This window comes from Myotis nattereri (genome assembly GCF_964212035.1).
Source record: "Myotis nattereri genome assembly, chromosome: 20".
Classification (NCBI taxonomy): Eukaryota; Metazoa; Chordata; class Mammalia; order Chiroptera; family Vespertilionidae; genus Myotis; species Myotis nattereri.
Genome location: NC_138096.1, coordinates 9,847,096 through 9,865,709, shown reverse-complemented (window position 1 = coordinate 9,865,709; position 18,614 = coordinate 9,847,096). Strand labels below are relative to the sequence as shown.

Genomic DNA, 18,614 nt, shown 5'->3' with positions numbered 1-18,614 from the left:
GGAACGTGCTGTGGTCTGATGCCTGCTGTAAGGCCCTGCTTCTGGAAGGGGGATCTCATCTGCCAATGGTCTATGTCTGCCATATCTGCCCTGCACACCTCTTCCCTGTCTTACATGGACGCTCTGCCCCTTCATCAGAGGGAGGGTATGTGGCTCTGAGGTCTCCTCTTTCAGACCCGGCTCAGGCCAAGCTGGCACATGCTGGCTGAGGCTTTTCCCCTCGGATAATGTGTCCATGTTTCCAGTCCCAAGCTTAGTCCCCAGTAGGTGCTGCACAAATCATCAGTTCCCACCCCTTCCCTTATGGAAACAGAAAACGTCTCGGATTCTACAGTCCTGGAATGACACACGTTCTTAATTAAACATAACAATGATGATCGATGTTACCTGTGAATAAAGTAGTGGGTGATGACTCCGTTTGGCTTTTTGGGTGGCATCCACGTAACCTCTATGCGAGTGGACCCCAGGGCCCTAAGAACAGGGGGGCTCAGATCCATTGGAGCTGCTTCTGATGTTCTGACCAACGTCCCACTGCCCACTCCACAGCTTCCTTGGAAAAAAAATCAAGACCTTTAGTAACTTACCAAGCAGGGAAAAGATTTACATATGCATATAGAAGGGTAAGGATATCGTGAAAATCATTTTATCTGAACTTTCATATACACATTTCTACACATAATTTTAATGAGTACTGTAAACCTCTACAGAATTTGAATATTGAAATACAGAATCACTTTTGGAAGATTCAGTAATTAATTAACCACATCTTTATAGAGGCATAGGCAAGAAAGCTTATGCTCGTCTGAATTGAGGTTCCTCTAGTTCAGTGGTTCTCAACCTTCCTAATGCCGCGACCCTTTAATACAGTTCCTCATGTTGTGGGGACCCCCAACCATAAAATTATTTTCGTTGCTACTTCATAACTGTCATTTTGCTACTGTTATGAATCGTCATGTAAATATCTGATACGCAGGATGTATTTTCATTGTTACAAATTGAACATAATTAAAGCATAGTGACTAATCACAAAACCAATATGTAATTATATATGTGTTTTCCAATGGTCATAGGCGACCCCTGTGAAAGGGTCGTTCGACCCCTAAAGGGGTCGCGACCCACAGGTTGAGAACCGCTGCTCTAGTTCATCATAGTCCTAGCCACAAAGCGATAATGTGTTTAATTTTTTTTCTTTCTTATGCTTAATTTCTTAAGTTGTGACCTACACATCTTCTATGCTCTTAATCATTTTTTGCCAGTATTTTAAAAGAATGACCATCTCTCAACACACAGGAATCAAACAATTAACTTGAAGGATATTGGTTCTTCATAGCCTAGATGGAGGGACCCAGAGAGGAGAAGTTGATTTTACATGTAAATCAAGGGAACATTAATGAAAAGCTATTTCCATGTTGATTTGCTGAAGACCACATCGGGGACAGCAATGCCCTTCAAACCGAAAGACCTTGGTCTGGTCTGCACAGAGAAGTGGGCAAACTGAGTCACTTTCAGAATGAAAGGAGAGCAAAATCACTGACCCCCTCGTCCTAACCAACTCTGTGGGAACTAGTACTCACCTGACGAACAAAATAAACTAACAAAATAGAAACAGACTCACAGGCACAGACAACAGGCTGCCAGCTGCCAGAGGCGAGGGGGCTGGGGCTGAATGCAAAAGGGGAAGGGATTAAGCAAAGAAAAACTCAGAGACACAGACAACAGTCTGGTGATTACCAGAGGGAAAGAGGGTGGGGGAAGTAGAAGAGGGTGAAGGGGGAATAACTGGTGATGGAAGGAGACTTGACTTGGGGTGGGGAGCACACAATGCCATATACAGGTGATGTGTCATAGAACTGTACACCTGAAACATATGATCGTATTAACCAAAGTCACTGCAGTGAATTAAAAAACAAGACAAAACAAAAATGAAAACAAAACCCAAAAACAGAAGTTCCGCCCTAACCTGTTTGGCTCAGTGACAGAGCATTGGCCTTGGGACTGAAGGGTTCTGGGTTCGATTCTGGTCAACGGCACATGCCCTGGTTGTGCAAGAGGCAGCCAATCAATGAGTCTCTCTCATCATTGATGCTTCTCTCTCTCTATCCCTCTCCCTTCCTCTTTGAAATCAATAAAATATATTTAAAACAAACAAACAAAGAATCCCAGAAGTTCCTATGGGACATGCAGCACAGTCTTATATTCAACATTTCTTTAACCTAAGATGAAGTACACCAACATGAGTTACATTTTTCCTTTTCTTAGCAATTGGGTGTTATATAATATAGAACATTTAAGAGTGAGAGAGGCAGATGACTTCACTGACCACTAGTCTAAGCCACACAACTCAAGGTGACAGGTTATGTACATAAGATAGGGGTCAGGGAAGGTCCTTAAAATATCTCCGATTCATTTGAGTGTAACTCAACTTCTAAATAATGCCCCCTTTCCCACCAGCCCTCCCGAATAAAATTCAAACAGAACCAAGGTGACCACATTGCCCATGCGATTTTTGTAACACCCGACTTGTCTTATAACTACCAGCGACCCCCCTGTGCGGTGCAGGTGTTTTTCCTTTCAAGGGCCTGATAAAACAAGACTTTGCAAAACCACTCTTTTAATTCTATATTTAAATATTCATGATTTAATGTGCAGAAATGCATAATGCTCCACTCAATACCAGGCGCTGATTTTTCTGGGTAAATAGCTCAGGACAAATGAGAAATGAAATGTTAGCCTTTGTATTTGAATTGAGAATCTATCCCTTCTTTTTTTTAAATACATAAAATCTTTTTTTTTTTTTTATAATAGCCGAGAACAAGTGTCTGAAAGACATTCACCATTTTGACACGCTTGTATCCTTATCTCATACAGTGTAAATGGAGCCAAATTTCCCAGCAGGACGGACTGACGCTGACCCACAGCGGAGGTGACGGGTGCCACGCTGCCAGCACCGAGTAGGACACTGTACTCCACGGGCATCTGGGGGATCAGTATCCCTTGAGAGAGAGAGAGATAGAAAAAAAAACATGTGTACGCTGCACAGAATGGTCAACAAATGTCTATCTCTTAAGAACAACATTGCCGAAACCGGTTTGGCTCAGTGGATAGAGTGTTGGTCTGTGGACTGAAAGGTCCCAGGTTCGATTCCGGTCAAGGGCATGTACCTGGGTTGCGGGCATATCCCCAGTGGGAGATGTGCAGGAGGCAGCTGGTCGATGTTTCTCTCTCATCGATGTTTCTAACTCTATCTCTCTCCCTTCCTCTCTGTAAAAAATCAATAGAATATATTTTTTAAAAAAGAACAACATATATTTAAACTTTTATAACATAAAGGCATATTATTGCTTAATATAGCAATTAATAACGGCATGCGACATAAACTGGGAAATACTGGAATGCATATTCCAAAGTGAGAAATGAGCATCACCATTTAAAAAAACAAATGAAGTATAATAGTTCTTTTCAGAGAGATACTCTACAGGCAAATAAATGCAAAGCACATTTCACCTCTTAAAAAGTACAAGGCAATTAGAAATGGTGTCATAGGCTTTCCTAGGCTTACTCTTAAGGCATATATATATATCTCCCCACCAGTTTCGCTTGTGACAATAATTTTTCTGTAGGCATTGTGTACGCATCCAGTCTGACACGGATCTTTGACATAACAGCCCATAAAGTATCCAAATCAGAGCCTACCTAGAGAATCCCCAGTGCATTAATTATGGAGTCAGGACAGTCCACTCTGTCAGTGAGACTTACGGGTCTGAATACATATGAAATTTGGGTTTGAAAACTGTCATTTTTCACAATACATCCCAACGAAAGGAGGTCTTGTCATGTGAGCCTCTTCACAATGCAGTCATCTGACTGAATGTCTGTAAGCTTTATTTGGTCACGCTCAACATACACACTGGCTTAAGGGGAGGAATGGGCCGTGAATGAGGAACAGGGTAAGTTTTCCCATGAAGTTTTTTCACTGATCTGACAATCATAACGTTTATGGGTTTAATGATTTACCTTTGTAGTACCTAAGTTTAACGTTGTTGTAGAAACAATGAAATCTACAGCACAGGGCTCAACCCACGAGATGGGGTCTGAAGAACGCAATGTGGTTTTGCTTCTGGCAGCTATAGCCTCAGTACGCAAGCGGCACAAGAGCTGCTACAAACCAGAGCTGCGAGGGGATTTGTGAAACAGATAAAAATAGGAGTCTCTGAAGGAAACACTGATCACAGGCCAAGGACTGGTCACTTGCTTCCTTTGGAAAAGTGCTGGACTGGGCTGCACGGAGACGGAGAATTTTCACTTTAAATGCAGAACCTCCTTGTTAAACCACCTTTTACATTTTAACCCTCACCCGAGGGTATCTTCCCATTGATTTTAGAGAGAGTGGAAGAGAGAGGGAAAGACAGAGAGGAACATCAATGAGAGAGAAACACATCGACTGGTTGCCTCCAGGGAGGAGCCTGCAACTGCAGCACGTGCCCTTGACCGGAATCGAACCTGGGACCCTTCGGTTCACAGGCCATCGCTCTATCCACTGAGCCAAACTGGCTAGGGCGCTTTTACATTTTACATGTAAAGCTTCCTGCTCACCCACTACTGGGGATCGAGCCTGCAACCAGGGCAGGGAATCTAACCAGTGACCTCCTGGTGTACTTGATGATGCCGAACCCACTGAGCACCACTGGCCGGGCGAGACACGGTCCTGATCTAGGTTTAAACATGGCTAGCCAAAGCATGAACCTGCAAAGACACTTTTCACGTCTTGGCTAATCAAAAGCAAATGTCCTTCGCGTCCACCGAGGAGGGGCGGAGGCAGAAAATGCCCCTGGACGCTGCGAGCCTGTCAAACACTGACACGCGTGCAGGAACGAAGCCCCTCCCCTGTCACAACCTCCAGGACGGTGACATGACAGCCCCCTGTGTCCCCGCCAAGCCCGTGCCATCTGCAAGGAGTCTGAGCTGGCCCGGTCCCCTGGTATTCCGCTGGCTAACTGGGATGAAGTGGGCATGTTTGCGAGAGTCAGCTGGGAAGCCCCGAGACCGGGTTGGCCCCCCGAGTTCCTACATTTATGTCAGACCGGGAGGAGCAGTGGAAACCTGAGTGAGCCAATTTCCCCTAAGCGCAAATGGCAGCTGTGTTATTCCGTGTCAAAGCTGCCCATCGCCCGGTGACAGGCTGCCGCAGCCCATTTCCCCGCTCGCTAAAGAACAAGGGGCCCGGTGCTTAATATTCCTTGCAGAGCCCCCTTTCATAATTTACAACAACTAGATGCTGATAGGTTATTTAACATTTATGAAGTTAAGATGTAATCAGAAAAACCCTGATTACCTTTACAAATACAAAAGTTAAATTATTCCACTTTTCTCTCTCTCTGTGGTTTCATTTCACAGCAGGTGCGTACTTTACAATGGGACGAGTCAATCAATTTTTAAAAAATATATATATTTTTTTAGGAGCTGGAGCAGGAACAATTCTAACAGGGAAACTATTAATTCAGCTTGATAGCCTCATTCGCTTCAAAACGTCAGTTGCACTTAACATACTGCTTTTAAGAAATCAGCCTAAATTCTCCTTGGCCCAGGTAGAAATAGCGTGGCTATGTCCTTTTGGGGGTGTGAAAGTGAGACACACATCCATAGTTAGAATGATCGTTGTCACCTTATGCACTCTGTCCTATTACATGGCAGCGTTCCTGGCAGGAGGGACAACGTCTCATTCTCTATAACCCTCACAGTGTCCAGAATCACGCCTTCCCCGTGGGTGGGGCTCAGGAAAGATTCTCATGTCAGTGACAATGAACGGATGAATTAATCCATCCAAAGGCAAATGAACTGCATCCATGAAGATGAAGCTGCAGGCGCAGTGACCCTGCTGGGCTGCTGGTGAACTACCGTTGAGCTACTTTGCCCTCATTCATATGTGCGATACCTACAGCAAAGTTTGTGAGCTTTTGATCCTTACCAGAGTAGAATGCAGAAAGAATCATTTACTCCCCGCACTGTTTACACTGAAAAATAGTGAGAAAATATAGCACAGTGGCTGTGACCACAGAATTTGGAGTCAGACTCACTGTGATTCAGCTCTGACACTGATGTCACCAACCAAGAAAAATAGCTCATCACATCTACACTGACTTTCCTCATTAGTAATGTAGGGAAGGGCATAGGCCACTACAAGATGCACTGAGCATTAACTGAAATATGTGTTAATCTCGTACAAAAATGCCCAGTACACATTAGCACTCAATAAAGTAAGATACATTTAGTTAAACACCCAAAGCAAAGGCAACAAAAGCAAAGTAAACAAGTGGGACTACAGCAAACTAAAAAGCTTCTGTACAGTAAAGGAAACCACCAACAAAATGAAAAGGCAGACTATGAAATAGGAGAAAATACATATAAGCTACTTATATGATAAAGGGTTAAATATCCAAGTATACAAGGAACTCATACAACTCAATAGCAAAAACAGCAACAACAAAAGCAAGCAAACAAACAAATAAAAATAATCCAATTTAAAAAATGGATAAAGGACATGGAGAAACATTTTTCGAAAAAAGAAACACAAATGGAAGGGTGCAATCCCTCAATTATAAGATGAATAAGGTCTGAGGATCTAATGTATAACATGGTCACTATATTTGAAAACACTGTGTTCTATAATTGGAATTTGCTAAAAGAGAACTTAAGTGTTCTAATAAACTATGCAAATAAACCAAAAATCATTAATATAAGTTCTACATTTCTCCTGAAACTCACGGTCACTTGGTGATAAGAAAAGTGAAACACTTGCCAATGTTGAACCATCCCATTTAATGCAACATGGATTCTTAGAAATCTGAATGCCCATTTTCCCTTTAAGTGGACAGTATCTGATCTAATACCTAGTACACTGCAGCCGATGATCTAACACAGTGGTCAGCAAACTCATTAGTCAACAGAGCCAAATATCAACAGTACGATTGAAATTTCTTTTGAGAGCCAAATTTTTTAAACTTCAACTATATAGGTAGGTACACTGTTATTAATTTAATTAGGGTACTCCTAAGGCTTAGGAAGAGCCACACTCAAGGGGCCAAAGAGCCGCAGTTTGCCGACCACGGAGAACGCCAAGTGGTACGGTGTCTATAGAAAGGCCACACTGTGGCTAGCTACCCTTTAATCAAATCTTGATTAATAAAAAACATTTATATTCCTAAGCAATACTAATTGAAATTTCTCAGTGGAAGAACTGTTGCCAATTCTTTTCTTTAATGGACTCAGCGATACATGTGGAAGGAAAAGCACAAGTATTCTGACACTATGCGTTAAGCCTAAATAACTCACCATCTTTAGGGAGAAAAAGTGCCTGCTACATGCGATGACATTGTTAATTAGAACATGATTAGGGCTAGCAGAGTTCAAAATATAGTCATCACCTTGATAAATGAGAAGGGCTCATCACTACATCCAGAGCTTAAATAATTTTGCATGTTTAGATTCTCAAACAGCAGGGAGATCTGTCTCCATTATTCTGAGCAAACCATTTGTGTACCATGAAGCAATCTGCTTCCTCATTTTCTATACATTTTCACCCACTAAGGTAGCATGGGTCCTCTGGTCTGTTTCATATCAATGTGCGAGTCCTGACCCCAAGGTTCAGAGCTGGTGAGAGGTGGGAGGACATGCTTGGGAATAAACCAACCTGGTCTACATCATCTATAGATTTGAATAGTAATTAATGGCCAGCATGGACCCAGTGCCTATTAGATGTTTTGCCATGCTGTCTCGCTGACTTCAGAGAACAGCAATGCAGAGCAGGCATTTCATCTATTTTTCACAGAAAGAAATATCAAGATATTTGTAAACTGAAAACCCACTTAACGGCCTAGGTATTTCTCTATAGCCAACCCACCACTTTGACTTTGTTCTCTGAGCATGTGTGAGGTCCCTCAGTCCATACAGACCCAAAACCAAAATACACGTAAAAAAAACCCACCCAGTTAATTTTCCCACTATTTTCACTTTGGGCATTCAAAGGACACTGGTTTGATTTGTGTTTTCAGAGAATTAGTTTTACTGGGTGTGGGTGATTCATAGTCCCTAATCTTGTGGGACCTTTAAGAAAGGTTTAGCTTCCTCGATTCCATCTAAGAACTTCTTTTAAAAACTATTTTTATTGATTTCAGAGAAGAAAGGAGAAGTAGAGATAGAAACATCAACGATGAGAGAGAATCACTGACTGGCTGCCTCCTACACACTCCCTACTGGGGATCGAGCCCACGACCCGGGCATGTGCTCTTGACCGGGAATCGAACCGTGACCTCCTGACTCATAGGTCAATGCTCAACCACTGAGCCATGCCAATTGGGCTCTCCAGGAGATTCGTGCTCAGTATTTCCAGGTGATTCTTATGCTCATTCAGGCTGAGTAACTGCAGGTAGGGATGGCTGTGCCCATCTCTCAGCTCTGCCTATGATGTAATATCTTGTAATGGCAGGGGGCTCTGATCTATACCCAGAGAGCTCCTGATTGTGAGCAAATAAACAGCTCCCAGTCATTACAGGGTTGTTTTCTTCCTGCTTAAAATATATATTTGTGACAATCCAGGAACAGAAAAATATTTTTATTATCCCAATCAAAACACAGCATGAGGTACTTCCCAATAAAATCAACCGCAGATTATACACGAGTCAAAATCACCTGCCTGTTTACTGAGTTCGAAATCCTTCTAGGCACTGGGAAAAGAGTGTAATTTAAGATTTTAATCTTTCCATATATTACAGGGTTTCTGTAATGGATTTTGTGCATCTGAAACTAAAAGATTGACAGGTCTGGATATTATAGATTTATTAACCATTGGTTACATGGGCAGAGTTAGTGTGTAAACCTTTTCTGCAATAGCTCCAGGGCTGGGTTGGAATGAGCAATTTCTGCAAAGCTTGTGGTAGACAAGAGTTAAGATTCTATTAAAGAAGCAAAAGATGTATTATATGTCACAATGATCCCTTTCTAAATGGAAACATTTTTCATTAAACGCAGATGTAGGATGTTGAACTCAAACAAAAAATGGCAAAATACGGGGAAATACGAAAGAAATCTTAAAAATGGACTAACCCACTCCTGCTGTTTTATAGTCATGATAGGGGCCTTGGGACCTAGCAAATGTTGGAGCAAATACATTTTTAAAAAGTGAGTAAGCAAAGGCAAAAATAATTATTTGAAAATCACTGTCACTAACTAGAATATTTCAAACCAGATAATGTGAATTATATATATTACCTCATTCAGTCTTTATAACGACTCTATACATGCAGGAACTGCCATTTTCTCCATTTTACAGATGGGGTGACAGACTGAGAGAGAACAAATGGCTGTTTGAGGTCAGCTAATAGGTGGTATTGCTGGGATCTGAATCCTCGTTTTCTCATCCACCACCCCCCTCTGCCACTTGAGTGTCTTAAAAGAAAGAGGTTTCCAAATCCTTACTAAGTGGGAAGTCTTCAGATGATCAATGGCCACTTATGCGTGTGATAATGTTAAAAGCGCAGGTGACGTGGTGAGCCAGGGACCTCCCTGGTCACATGGCTCTCTGAGAGTCTGGTTGGTAGAGGACCCTGGTCTGAGTCTGAGAACCAGCCAGTCAATAGGGTGGATCTGGTGCCAGAAGGGCTCTGTTCGGCCTCATTTTACTCTGTGGCATGAAAACACGATTGAATTATCAAAATGCCAAGGAGCAATATGCCGAAGGTCCCGAAGGTCGCAAGCCAGCGCTACTATTCCGAGAAACTAGAAATCAGTGCAGTGATATACGTGTGATATACATTTTTAGGCTCTGGTACTTGAAATAAAGTATTGCTTTGATAGAATAACATATATCTGGGTATCTATATATCTCTCTATCTAGCTATATGTAGGCATGCATATGTAACTTATACATGCATAGCTGCAAAAGTACGGCTTGGATTATTTTGTTTATATTATTCAGGAAACATGATTTCCTAAATTCACATACATAAAATCCTTACTTGCAATTAATGTCCTCTAAAATGTTTCTCTCTCTCTCTCTCTCTCTCTCTCTCTCTCTCTCTCTCTCTCACACACACACACACACACACACACACACACACACACACAATTTATTTACCTGGTGGGGTCCAGGCTACAAATACGGAGTAAGGCCCAATCACAGTGATATTGTATGGAGCATGGATTTCTTCTGGTGTCAGGAGAGGTGTTTGTACAAGGTACTCGTCACTAAAACTACTGCCGCCTCCAGTTGTGGCTTCCAACTTGTAAATGTATCTAAATCAGAAAATAAAACATGCTGTAAGGCAAAGTACGAGAGGACTGAACAAGGGTTCCTGGTTTTTCTACCCACGGCTTAGTCCTAAATTTGTGGCAACCTGCAAACTCCTTGTCCCGTTTAGAAACGGTGCTACAGACTAGGTAGTTTGTCTAGCACGGGCAGGACTGCCTGCAGGTAATCACTATTTCTGTCCCTCCCCACTTTATTTTAAATAATATATTTTTATTGATTTCAGAGAGGAAGGGAGAGGGAGAGAGAAATAGAAACATCAGTGATGAGAATCATCGATTGGCTGCTTCCTGCACGTCCCACACTGGGGATCAAGCCTGCAACCTGGGCATGTGCCCTGACCTGGAATGGAACTGTGTCCTCCTCGTTCATAGGTTGACACTTAACCACTGAGCCACTTTATTTTTAACCCTCTAGCAATCCATGGCTTTTCTTTAAGATTTCAGGAGCACCTTGGAGTGTGCTAGTACACTGTGGAGGATTCCAATTAATCTTCCCTATTTTTAAATGGGCTAGAGTTCAGGGAAATATGTTTAGAGGAAGATGTTTCTAAATTGATCTGCCATTCTCTACAATAAAACTAAATTGATCTTTATTCTCTGCAATAGAACATCTGTTGATCTAAAATATATCTTGTCTCTGCTGAGAAATGAATTGCAAATAGTGGATTTCCCCCCTAAAACCACCCAGGTCTATAGAGAGTGTAGCAAGTAGAGAAAACATTGATCAGAAGAAAAGGTAGTTGACCTAAAACAAAACTCTTTAAATTTCTTTTAGTGCTAGTTCAGGAATGCATAATTTGAAGATATGATAATTTTTAAAGTTTAATACTTTGTGTTTTTTATCTACTTAAAAATTCTCATGCTTTCAAGTCATCTAGAAGATTTTTAAGGAATTTTGTGTATCCTGAAGACTAACATAATGAGCCAGCTCTTGGATCATTGACATCTGAAATGGATTCAATAATCTCATCAGCTATTCAATGGCGAATGAATGAGGAGATTAACTAATTGAATATTGTTTCAGTGGGAGATACACTCTTTTCAACCCTGAAAAATCTGAAACTCTGTTTGATTGGTAAAGTCTTCTCTTAGTTTACCTGCGGTTGGGCGCCAGGTTTTGATCAGTGAAATGCTGGTCCTCGCTGCCCCCCAGGAAAACGGAGGTCCCATTACGAATCAGCTGATACCGAGAAATGAGGCCGTTGGGCCTTTCCGGCGGCCCCCAGTGTAATTCCACGGCTGCAGAATTGATGATAATGTGTCGAGGTGTCGCCCACACGCCTGGCAAAAATAACACAATGAGGCTTCAGTGTTAGGATACAATACACATCTCATCAATGTCATAGCATACTCGGATGCGCTTATCTGTTGATAAAACAAATCTCATGGCAAATGAGAAGATATTTTTACTTTGGAGGTGAAATACATAATATATATATATGGCTTTATTGTATTTTTGAATTGCCCTTAAGAAGTGAATGTCATCCGAGTAGGGATGGGAAACTTCTCTGACGTGGCTGTTACTCTGAATGTAATCAAGACCTGAGGGAATATGTGAAAGCAACATAACCTAGTATTTACCTGAATTACCCACGTCACCAAATAAGCCTACTTTCTCTTTGCCTCTCTGATGCCATGTCCTGTTTCTTTTCCTCCTTTCTCTCGGCCACTCCCTCCAGCCCCACAGGCTCCGTCTCCCCTACTGAACCTCAAAGTGGCTCAGTCCTCAGAGACCTAGGTCATCGTCTTTCCTCTTCCCTCCCTTCCTCTTCTCTTTCCCACACTCACTTTCTACGTGATCTCCACGCAGTCTCCATTTTCTGGATCATCTGCATGCTGAACACGCCCAAGTGCCAATCACGAGGCTGAAACTCTCTCCCCAGCTTCAGTCTCATGAATCTAACTGTCTACTTGACACCTCCATTTGGATGACTAATTACACATAGAAAACTTCAAACATCCAAAACGGAACTCTGGCTTTTCCTGTCTACAATCTGCTCATTTCCCGATGTTGTCCGTCTATTGGGCCAAAAAATTTATTCTAGAGGCTTTCACTTTTCCCACCCTCAAATGCAATCTATTATAAAGTCTTGCAGGTTATCTACCCTGAATGCATATCGTTCTCTGTATTTTTACTGCCACATTTCATTTTAATATTTATAAAAGTGCATTCTCCCTCTCTCTCTCTATAGGCATATATATACATATATGTAAATATATGTGCGTGTGTGTGTGTATATATATATATATATGCATGCCAATGCAATCATTTTAAAAAATAGATTTTTATTGATTTCAAGAGTAAAGGAAGGAGATAGATAAAAATATCAATGATGAGAGAGAATCAATGATCAGCTGCCTCCTGCACAACCCCACTGGGGATCGAGCCCACAAGCAAGGCATGTGGCCTGACTGGGAGTCGAACCGTGACCTCCTGGTTCATAGGTCAACACTCAACCACTGAGCCATGCCAGGCAGGCCAATGCAATCTTTATAAAATATATAACCCTTTTAAAATGATTCACATAATTTCAACTCCTTATGCTAGCCTGGGTGGCCCTACATTTTTCTGGCTCTGGCCTACCAGGCACTCTTCTCTCCATCCACAAAAGACTCCTTTATCCTCAGATATTTCCAGTTCTTTCCCACCTCTGGGCTTCTGCACTTCCATTCCCTCTGCCTGGAACACTTTGCTCATGACACCGTGATATTTTTGCATTTGAACTTCACAGTTCAACAATGTGTGTAAATATTCCCTTGTCAGGGAGGTCTTAATTAACCCCCTTCCCTAACTCTAACTTTAATCCTATAAAATGATCCCAGCCTAGTTCCTCTCTATCATATGCCCATTTCTATCTCCCTCTGAACACCCCTAGCATCATATTCCTCTTCTTTCTTTGATGTTATCATTATCTTCATGTTGTTACAATCATACAGTTTACTTCTTTCTACTGTGTCAGTACAGTTTGCTCTATGGGTCTTCCCTGTGTTATATATCAGTCTTTGTAGATAGCACAATGCCTAATGAATGCTGAATGAATACATTTGTTAGAAATAGCTCTCCTGTAAATTACTATGCTAAGCGCTCCAGGCAGTTCCAGCAATTACAGGGACGACTAAGACGTGTCTCATTCCTTTAAGGAGACTACCATTCTGTTTAAAGGGTAAAATATGTGCACAAAGAACTGTCATTCCAGGTCAAACATCCAAGTACTCTTATGGACGTATAAACATACTGGTAGAGAACCTCATGACGAGAAAGCTCAATCCCACAACTTCATGTTGTCACCTACGTATGTTCTAAGGGACACTGTCACCCTCTTCTTCAGCTTTTAAAAACCCAGTTCAATATTAGGTTCCTTTAATGAGTAGTTTTTGCTTGATTGTATCTCCTGTGTAAGTTACTCAGTTACAGGTAAGATGGTGAAACTTTTAAAGAAAAATTTTCAGGAAATTCAAATGCAATTTATTTAGAGTGATTTCAAAATGGCTCAGACTTACTGATTGTCTAAGGAACAATTTGTTCCTGAGGAGAAAGTAGTTCATTTTGTTCTGAAAGCTTGCTCTACGTTAGATACTTGGACAAATCCACAAATCACAGTGTATGTTCTTTTTTCTGAGTTTCTCTGCCAACGGCAGCCAGATGACTCAACCAACTAATTCGAGTTCTGACTTTTACATGATATGTATTAATTCGTTGATTTAAGAGAAAGTACAAAAGTTCATTCATAATCTTCTTCCCACAGTCAACTCTTAGTCACCTTGAAGGGATGTACTAAAAATCAGCAAGATATAAAAAATAGTATTTCTTAGCTTCCAGTTTAACCCAATCAAGACAGCCTGTGGATATGGAGTAGTTAATGAAATAAAATGAAGCCACATTTTGGGTTTGCGTCATGTTCTAGGTAAGAGCTGAGTTTCATATTTGTACAAGCTCTGCTCATGTTGGCCACAACCCTGTGTCCACTGGTTTGGTTTATAAGAGGAACCTGAAATATGAAAGACCAAGGGCTATATTTTTATTTCTATAATGATATGGAGACAGTGTTACCTTGGCAGCTGCAAGCAATCATTGAGAGAGTGAGACCACCTTTGGTGAGAAGTCTTAATGAGTCCCAGATGGAGAATCTGTCCCTCTCTGAGCCTGAGTCTCAGGTGGCAGCAGAAAACCTATTCTACATAACAGAAGGGCTGAGATAAAGCAGCTCAAGGGAAGAATACATGGGCACGAGGGTAACTGACTTGAGTGAGTAAGCTAGCTGAGAGGACAAGAGCGAAATTACAGAAGGAAGACTTGGTGGGTGTCTTGACATCGTAAACACCAAAAAAGGAAGATGTCTACTGGATTCCTTTGAAATTCATCTTGAGTGCCATGTAATGTTACCCACTCTCATGCCCCTAAACATCTTCATTCTGATAGAAAAATCCCAATATTTGTTGTGGATTGGCTTCTCCCCGCCACCCCCCCCCCCCCGGAAGAAGGTGAGGGGAACCAGTTTTCTATTAGATGATGTCAGGGAGGCAGCAACATCCGGACTATGTACTATTTGTTAATTTGTTCATTTGGCATTCTACCCAATGTTGTGTCATTTTCAGTGTTGGGCCATTCTAAAAAGAAAGGAGCAATTCAAATTCACCCCACTATTTGACTAAAGGAATTTTCTATGAGGGCAGAATTGTAGAGAATTATGTCCAACTGATCAATGAGGTCATGATGTACATTCACTTTTCTTCTTCTTTTTTTTTTTTAGATTGAAAATGAGAAGTGAGAGGAGCTGAGGGTGGCTCTGAACAAATGCTTCTTTTATTTCTCTCCATATCCACTTAGGACACTCAAACGTTAGACCTTCAATCTATGTCTAATTCGCACCAATAGGCATTTTATAATGGTGTTTGGGTTATTAATTTAAGATGATATGTTTGTTTCCACTTTATAGTACAACAACAGAACTTAATGCTGCTGCTGATTGGTTTCCCTACAACTCCCCAGTTAAACACGCCGACTACATTTATTTCACATACAAGTTATTCACAAATGGCACTTATGCAGCCAGAAAATGGATTCTAAATCCATTGTTTCTCCTGTGCGGGAAAGCCCATTTCGTTTATTACTCCTTTGCACAGCTATTTGTGTTCAAGGAAAGGTGCATAAAGTTAAAGAAAAAGGAAGTCAAGGATAGCATTTCTCAGCTCACACTCCCCTGCGCTGTTGAAAGCTATAATTTTTAAGTCACGAAATCTGAGTCCTTTCAAAAGAAATGCTGTTGGGTTTGTGGGAAAATAGACACTTATCTTCTAAGAATTTAAATGTATGGATTTCATGAGTAAACCGGAGGAAGAGACCGTGTTATTTTATCAGGCTTGAGTTTCAGCCAAAAGTGGCTGGTAGATCCTTCAGATATTATCCATTATGATCAGAGTATCCATTTGATAGTTTACCTTTCCAAAAAATCCACTGCTGGTTTCTTCCTTTCAAAGGAACACTAAGCTTTTTGACATGAAGCATTCTTTATATAGAAAACATCATTAGTGAATTCCTGGTGAGGAGCCATATGTCCCTACGTGGAATTTTCCATTTTATTCCCCATTTACTGGTAGGAAGTTCAGGTCTAATATTCTGAGGTACAACAATCCCTTTCATTAGCAGAGTAATGGACAGGCGGTTCAGGACTCTATGATGGTAGTTAACATCATACTTCTGTTCAGAAATTTATTTATGCCTCGATTTCCCCATGTGCAGAACAGGCAGATAATAAAGTTTAAAAAATAATTAGTTAATCACTAGCCCAAGCTTCTGAGCATGTTTTTCTCTTAAAAGTAAATGATAACACCCACCCCAGTCCTCAATCCACAGGTAACCATTGTTATCAGATGGGTGTGTATGCTCCCAGAATTTGCCTATGCATTCATCTATAGAAATAAATATTATTTTATATGTGTGCTTCTTGTACTTAAAATACAATATATTAATGTAGTTCTATAACTTCTTTATATGTGCAGATCTTTTCATTTGTTCAAAAATATTTTAAATGATTTCATTGATTATTTGAGAGAGAGAAAGAAAGAGGGGGAGAGATAGAAATATTGATGAGATAGGAACATCAATTGGCTGCCTCCTCATACCCCCTACTGGGGATCAAGCCCACAACCCTGGCATTGCCCTGACCAGGAATCGAACCAGTTTGTGGGTTGATGAAGCGACACTGGCCAGGCTCATCTCATTCTTTTAACCTGATGCATACAATTCCACAATGTAAGTATATCCGAAATACCCGAAATTATTTAGAAACTCCAGTACTCACATTTAAGTTGCTTCTAATATTTTGCATTAGACAAACAAATTACGGTTCAATACACACCCTGGTACAGGCCTCCTTGTGCAGTTGTGGAAAAGTCATTTTCTGGCATAGATCATTAAGAGAAAACTGCTATGTCACAGGGAATTAACATTTCAAAATGGACAGATTTTGTTAATTTGCCTTCTACAGTGACGGCCCCACTTTACATTCCCTCAAGCCATGTTTGTACAGTCCTTCCACTGTTCACTTGTCAACATCCTTATTCCTTGTGGTCCCTCTCAGCCATCACCTGCTCCCTGAGATGTCACTGCATGTCTGGATAGGTTGTCATCACTCCCTCCTCAGCTTCACCTGAGCATTCTGTCACCTGTTCTTTCGGAACATCACCTTTTGGATTCTCCCTCTTCCTATAGGTTTGGGTACCTGTCCTGTACACTTCTACCTGCTTGCAAGGTCTAGAGGGCAGTGGATATTTTGGTCAATGCCAGCTGGTGCTTATTATACTAGGAACTCCAGAAATACCTAACTTTTGATTTTTGGAGGAATTTCATATCCAAGTCTAGAATAATAATAACTTCTATATAACACTAAATCGAAAAGGTTTAAAGAATGCAAAGTGAGCATTAACTTGGAAGGCTTACAGTTGACCCAAACTCGAAGAATGGAAACCAACCCAGAATTTTATTTTCTTTCTTACCTACTGGCTTTATGCCGTCTTCCTTGTTTGTTATAAAAGAGTTCAGAGAGTTTACTTAAAACTGCCACAGGAAAAGGTCTCCTACCAAATCGTGGGTATTTTTAATTACCTTGAGGCGCTGCCTGCAGAGTCTGACCTAGAAAAGGCTCACTTGAAGTGCACCCGGCAGATGTACAAGCTGTAAGAGTGAAGCTGTAGCTGGTATACGGCTGGAGACCTAGAAAGAGCAAACAAGCAATCAAGTTCATCTGGAGAGGATTATTTATTATCAACGAAGCACCAGAAGTGACATGCAGAGTTGCTGATACGGTATCCAATTTTTTTTTTTTTTAAGAGCAGAAAACACCCTTTAAGGAAGATGGGAGCTTCATAAGCAGTTCAGTATTAATAGAAACTTCATTAATCACTGATGAAATAAGAAATTCTCAGCCTTCGAAGGGATTTATTCATGGAATCCAGCCATCTGCCTTTCTCTTGATTCCCCTGGACCACAGGCCATTGGGGAGGCCGCCCTGCCCAGGTGGCAGGAGCCCTCTGTCTCTCAAGGAGCCACTCCCACACTTAGAGAGCTCCCGAGTTCTTGTTTTGCTTAAAAGTCCTTCCTTGCATTATGGCGAACTCTTTCGATCACTTCCAGCCCTAGGGACATACAGAACAAATCTAATTTCTTTTCCACATGACAGTTCTTCAAATATTTGTGGACAGCTCTCAAATGCCCCGAGTCGCCTCTTCTCTGGGCTAACCATCCCAGTTTCGGCAATTGCTTCTTACATGAAAAGGGGCGGAAAAAATAATTAAAAAAAAGAATATTAGATTCAACGTTCTTTTTAGCCCCGAGCCATATTCAGCTAATATTGACACCAACTAACCCTCCTTTTTTAAGTTTTGTACTTCTTCACCATGAGATAGTTGAGCATCTCACTTACTGCTGTAGTTTTTTTGGGGGAATGCTCGTTTTGTCTTTACTCATAAACACAATTTGATGAGGGGAGAGTGCTTATTACTTTTTTTTGTATTTAGACTAATACAGCGCAGTAGCAGCTCAATAAGAAGATCCCAGGGAGAAAAACATGAGAATCCATTTGCTACACAAGTTCCAAGTTGCTAGACTTCACCACTTCCTGGCTGGTGACCTTGGAAAGTCATTTGGCTTTTCTTTACCTTGACCTACCGACCTGTAAAATGGGAAATCTACCTGGTAGCATGTAGCTCCTAAGACTGTTGAGAAGGTGAAATGGGTTACTTCAACAACACTTATTTTTTCTTTTGGCAGAAGCAGCCTTAAGGCGCGGAAGCATTCAACAAGAAGTATACTG

At 41.2% G+C, this 18,614-nt stretch overlaps 1 protein-coding gene across 1 annotated transcript in view; it reads right to left on the bottom strand.

Moving 5' to 3' along the window:
• USH2A (usherin) overlaps positions 1-18,614 on the bottom strand; it is a gene marked incomplete at both ends in the record, with an annotated part of 391,806 nt that overhangs the window by 56,528 nt on the left and 316,664 nt on the right. The window contains 5 exons of the mRNA XM_081114388.1: positions 388-550; positions 2,835-2,993; positions 10,130-10,287; positions 11,400-11,583; positions 17,408-17,515. Of these exons, the coding sequence (XP_080970514.1) occupies positions 388-550; positions 2,835-2,993; positions 10,130-10,287; positions 11,400-11,583; positions 17,408-17,515 (772 nt within the window). The remainder of the gene's footprint in view (positions 1-387; positions 551-2,834; positions 2,994-10,129; positions 10,288-11,399; positions 11,584-17,407; positions 17,516-18,614) is intronic.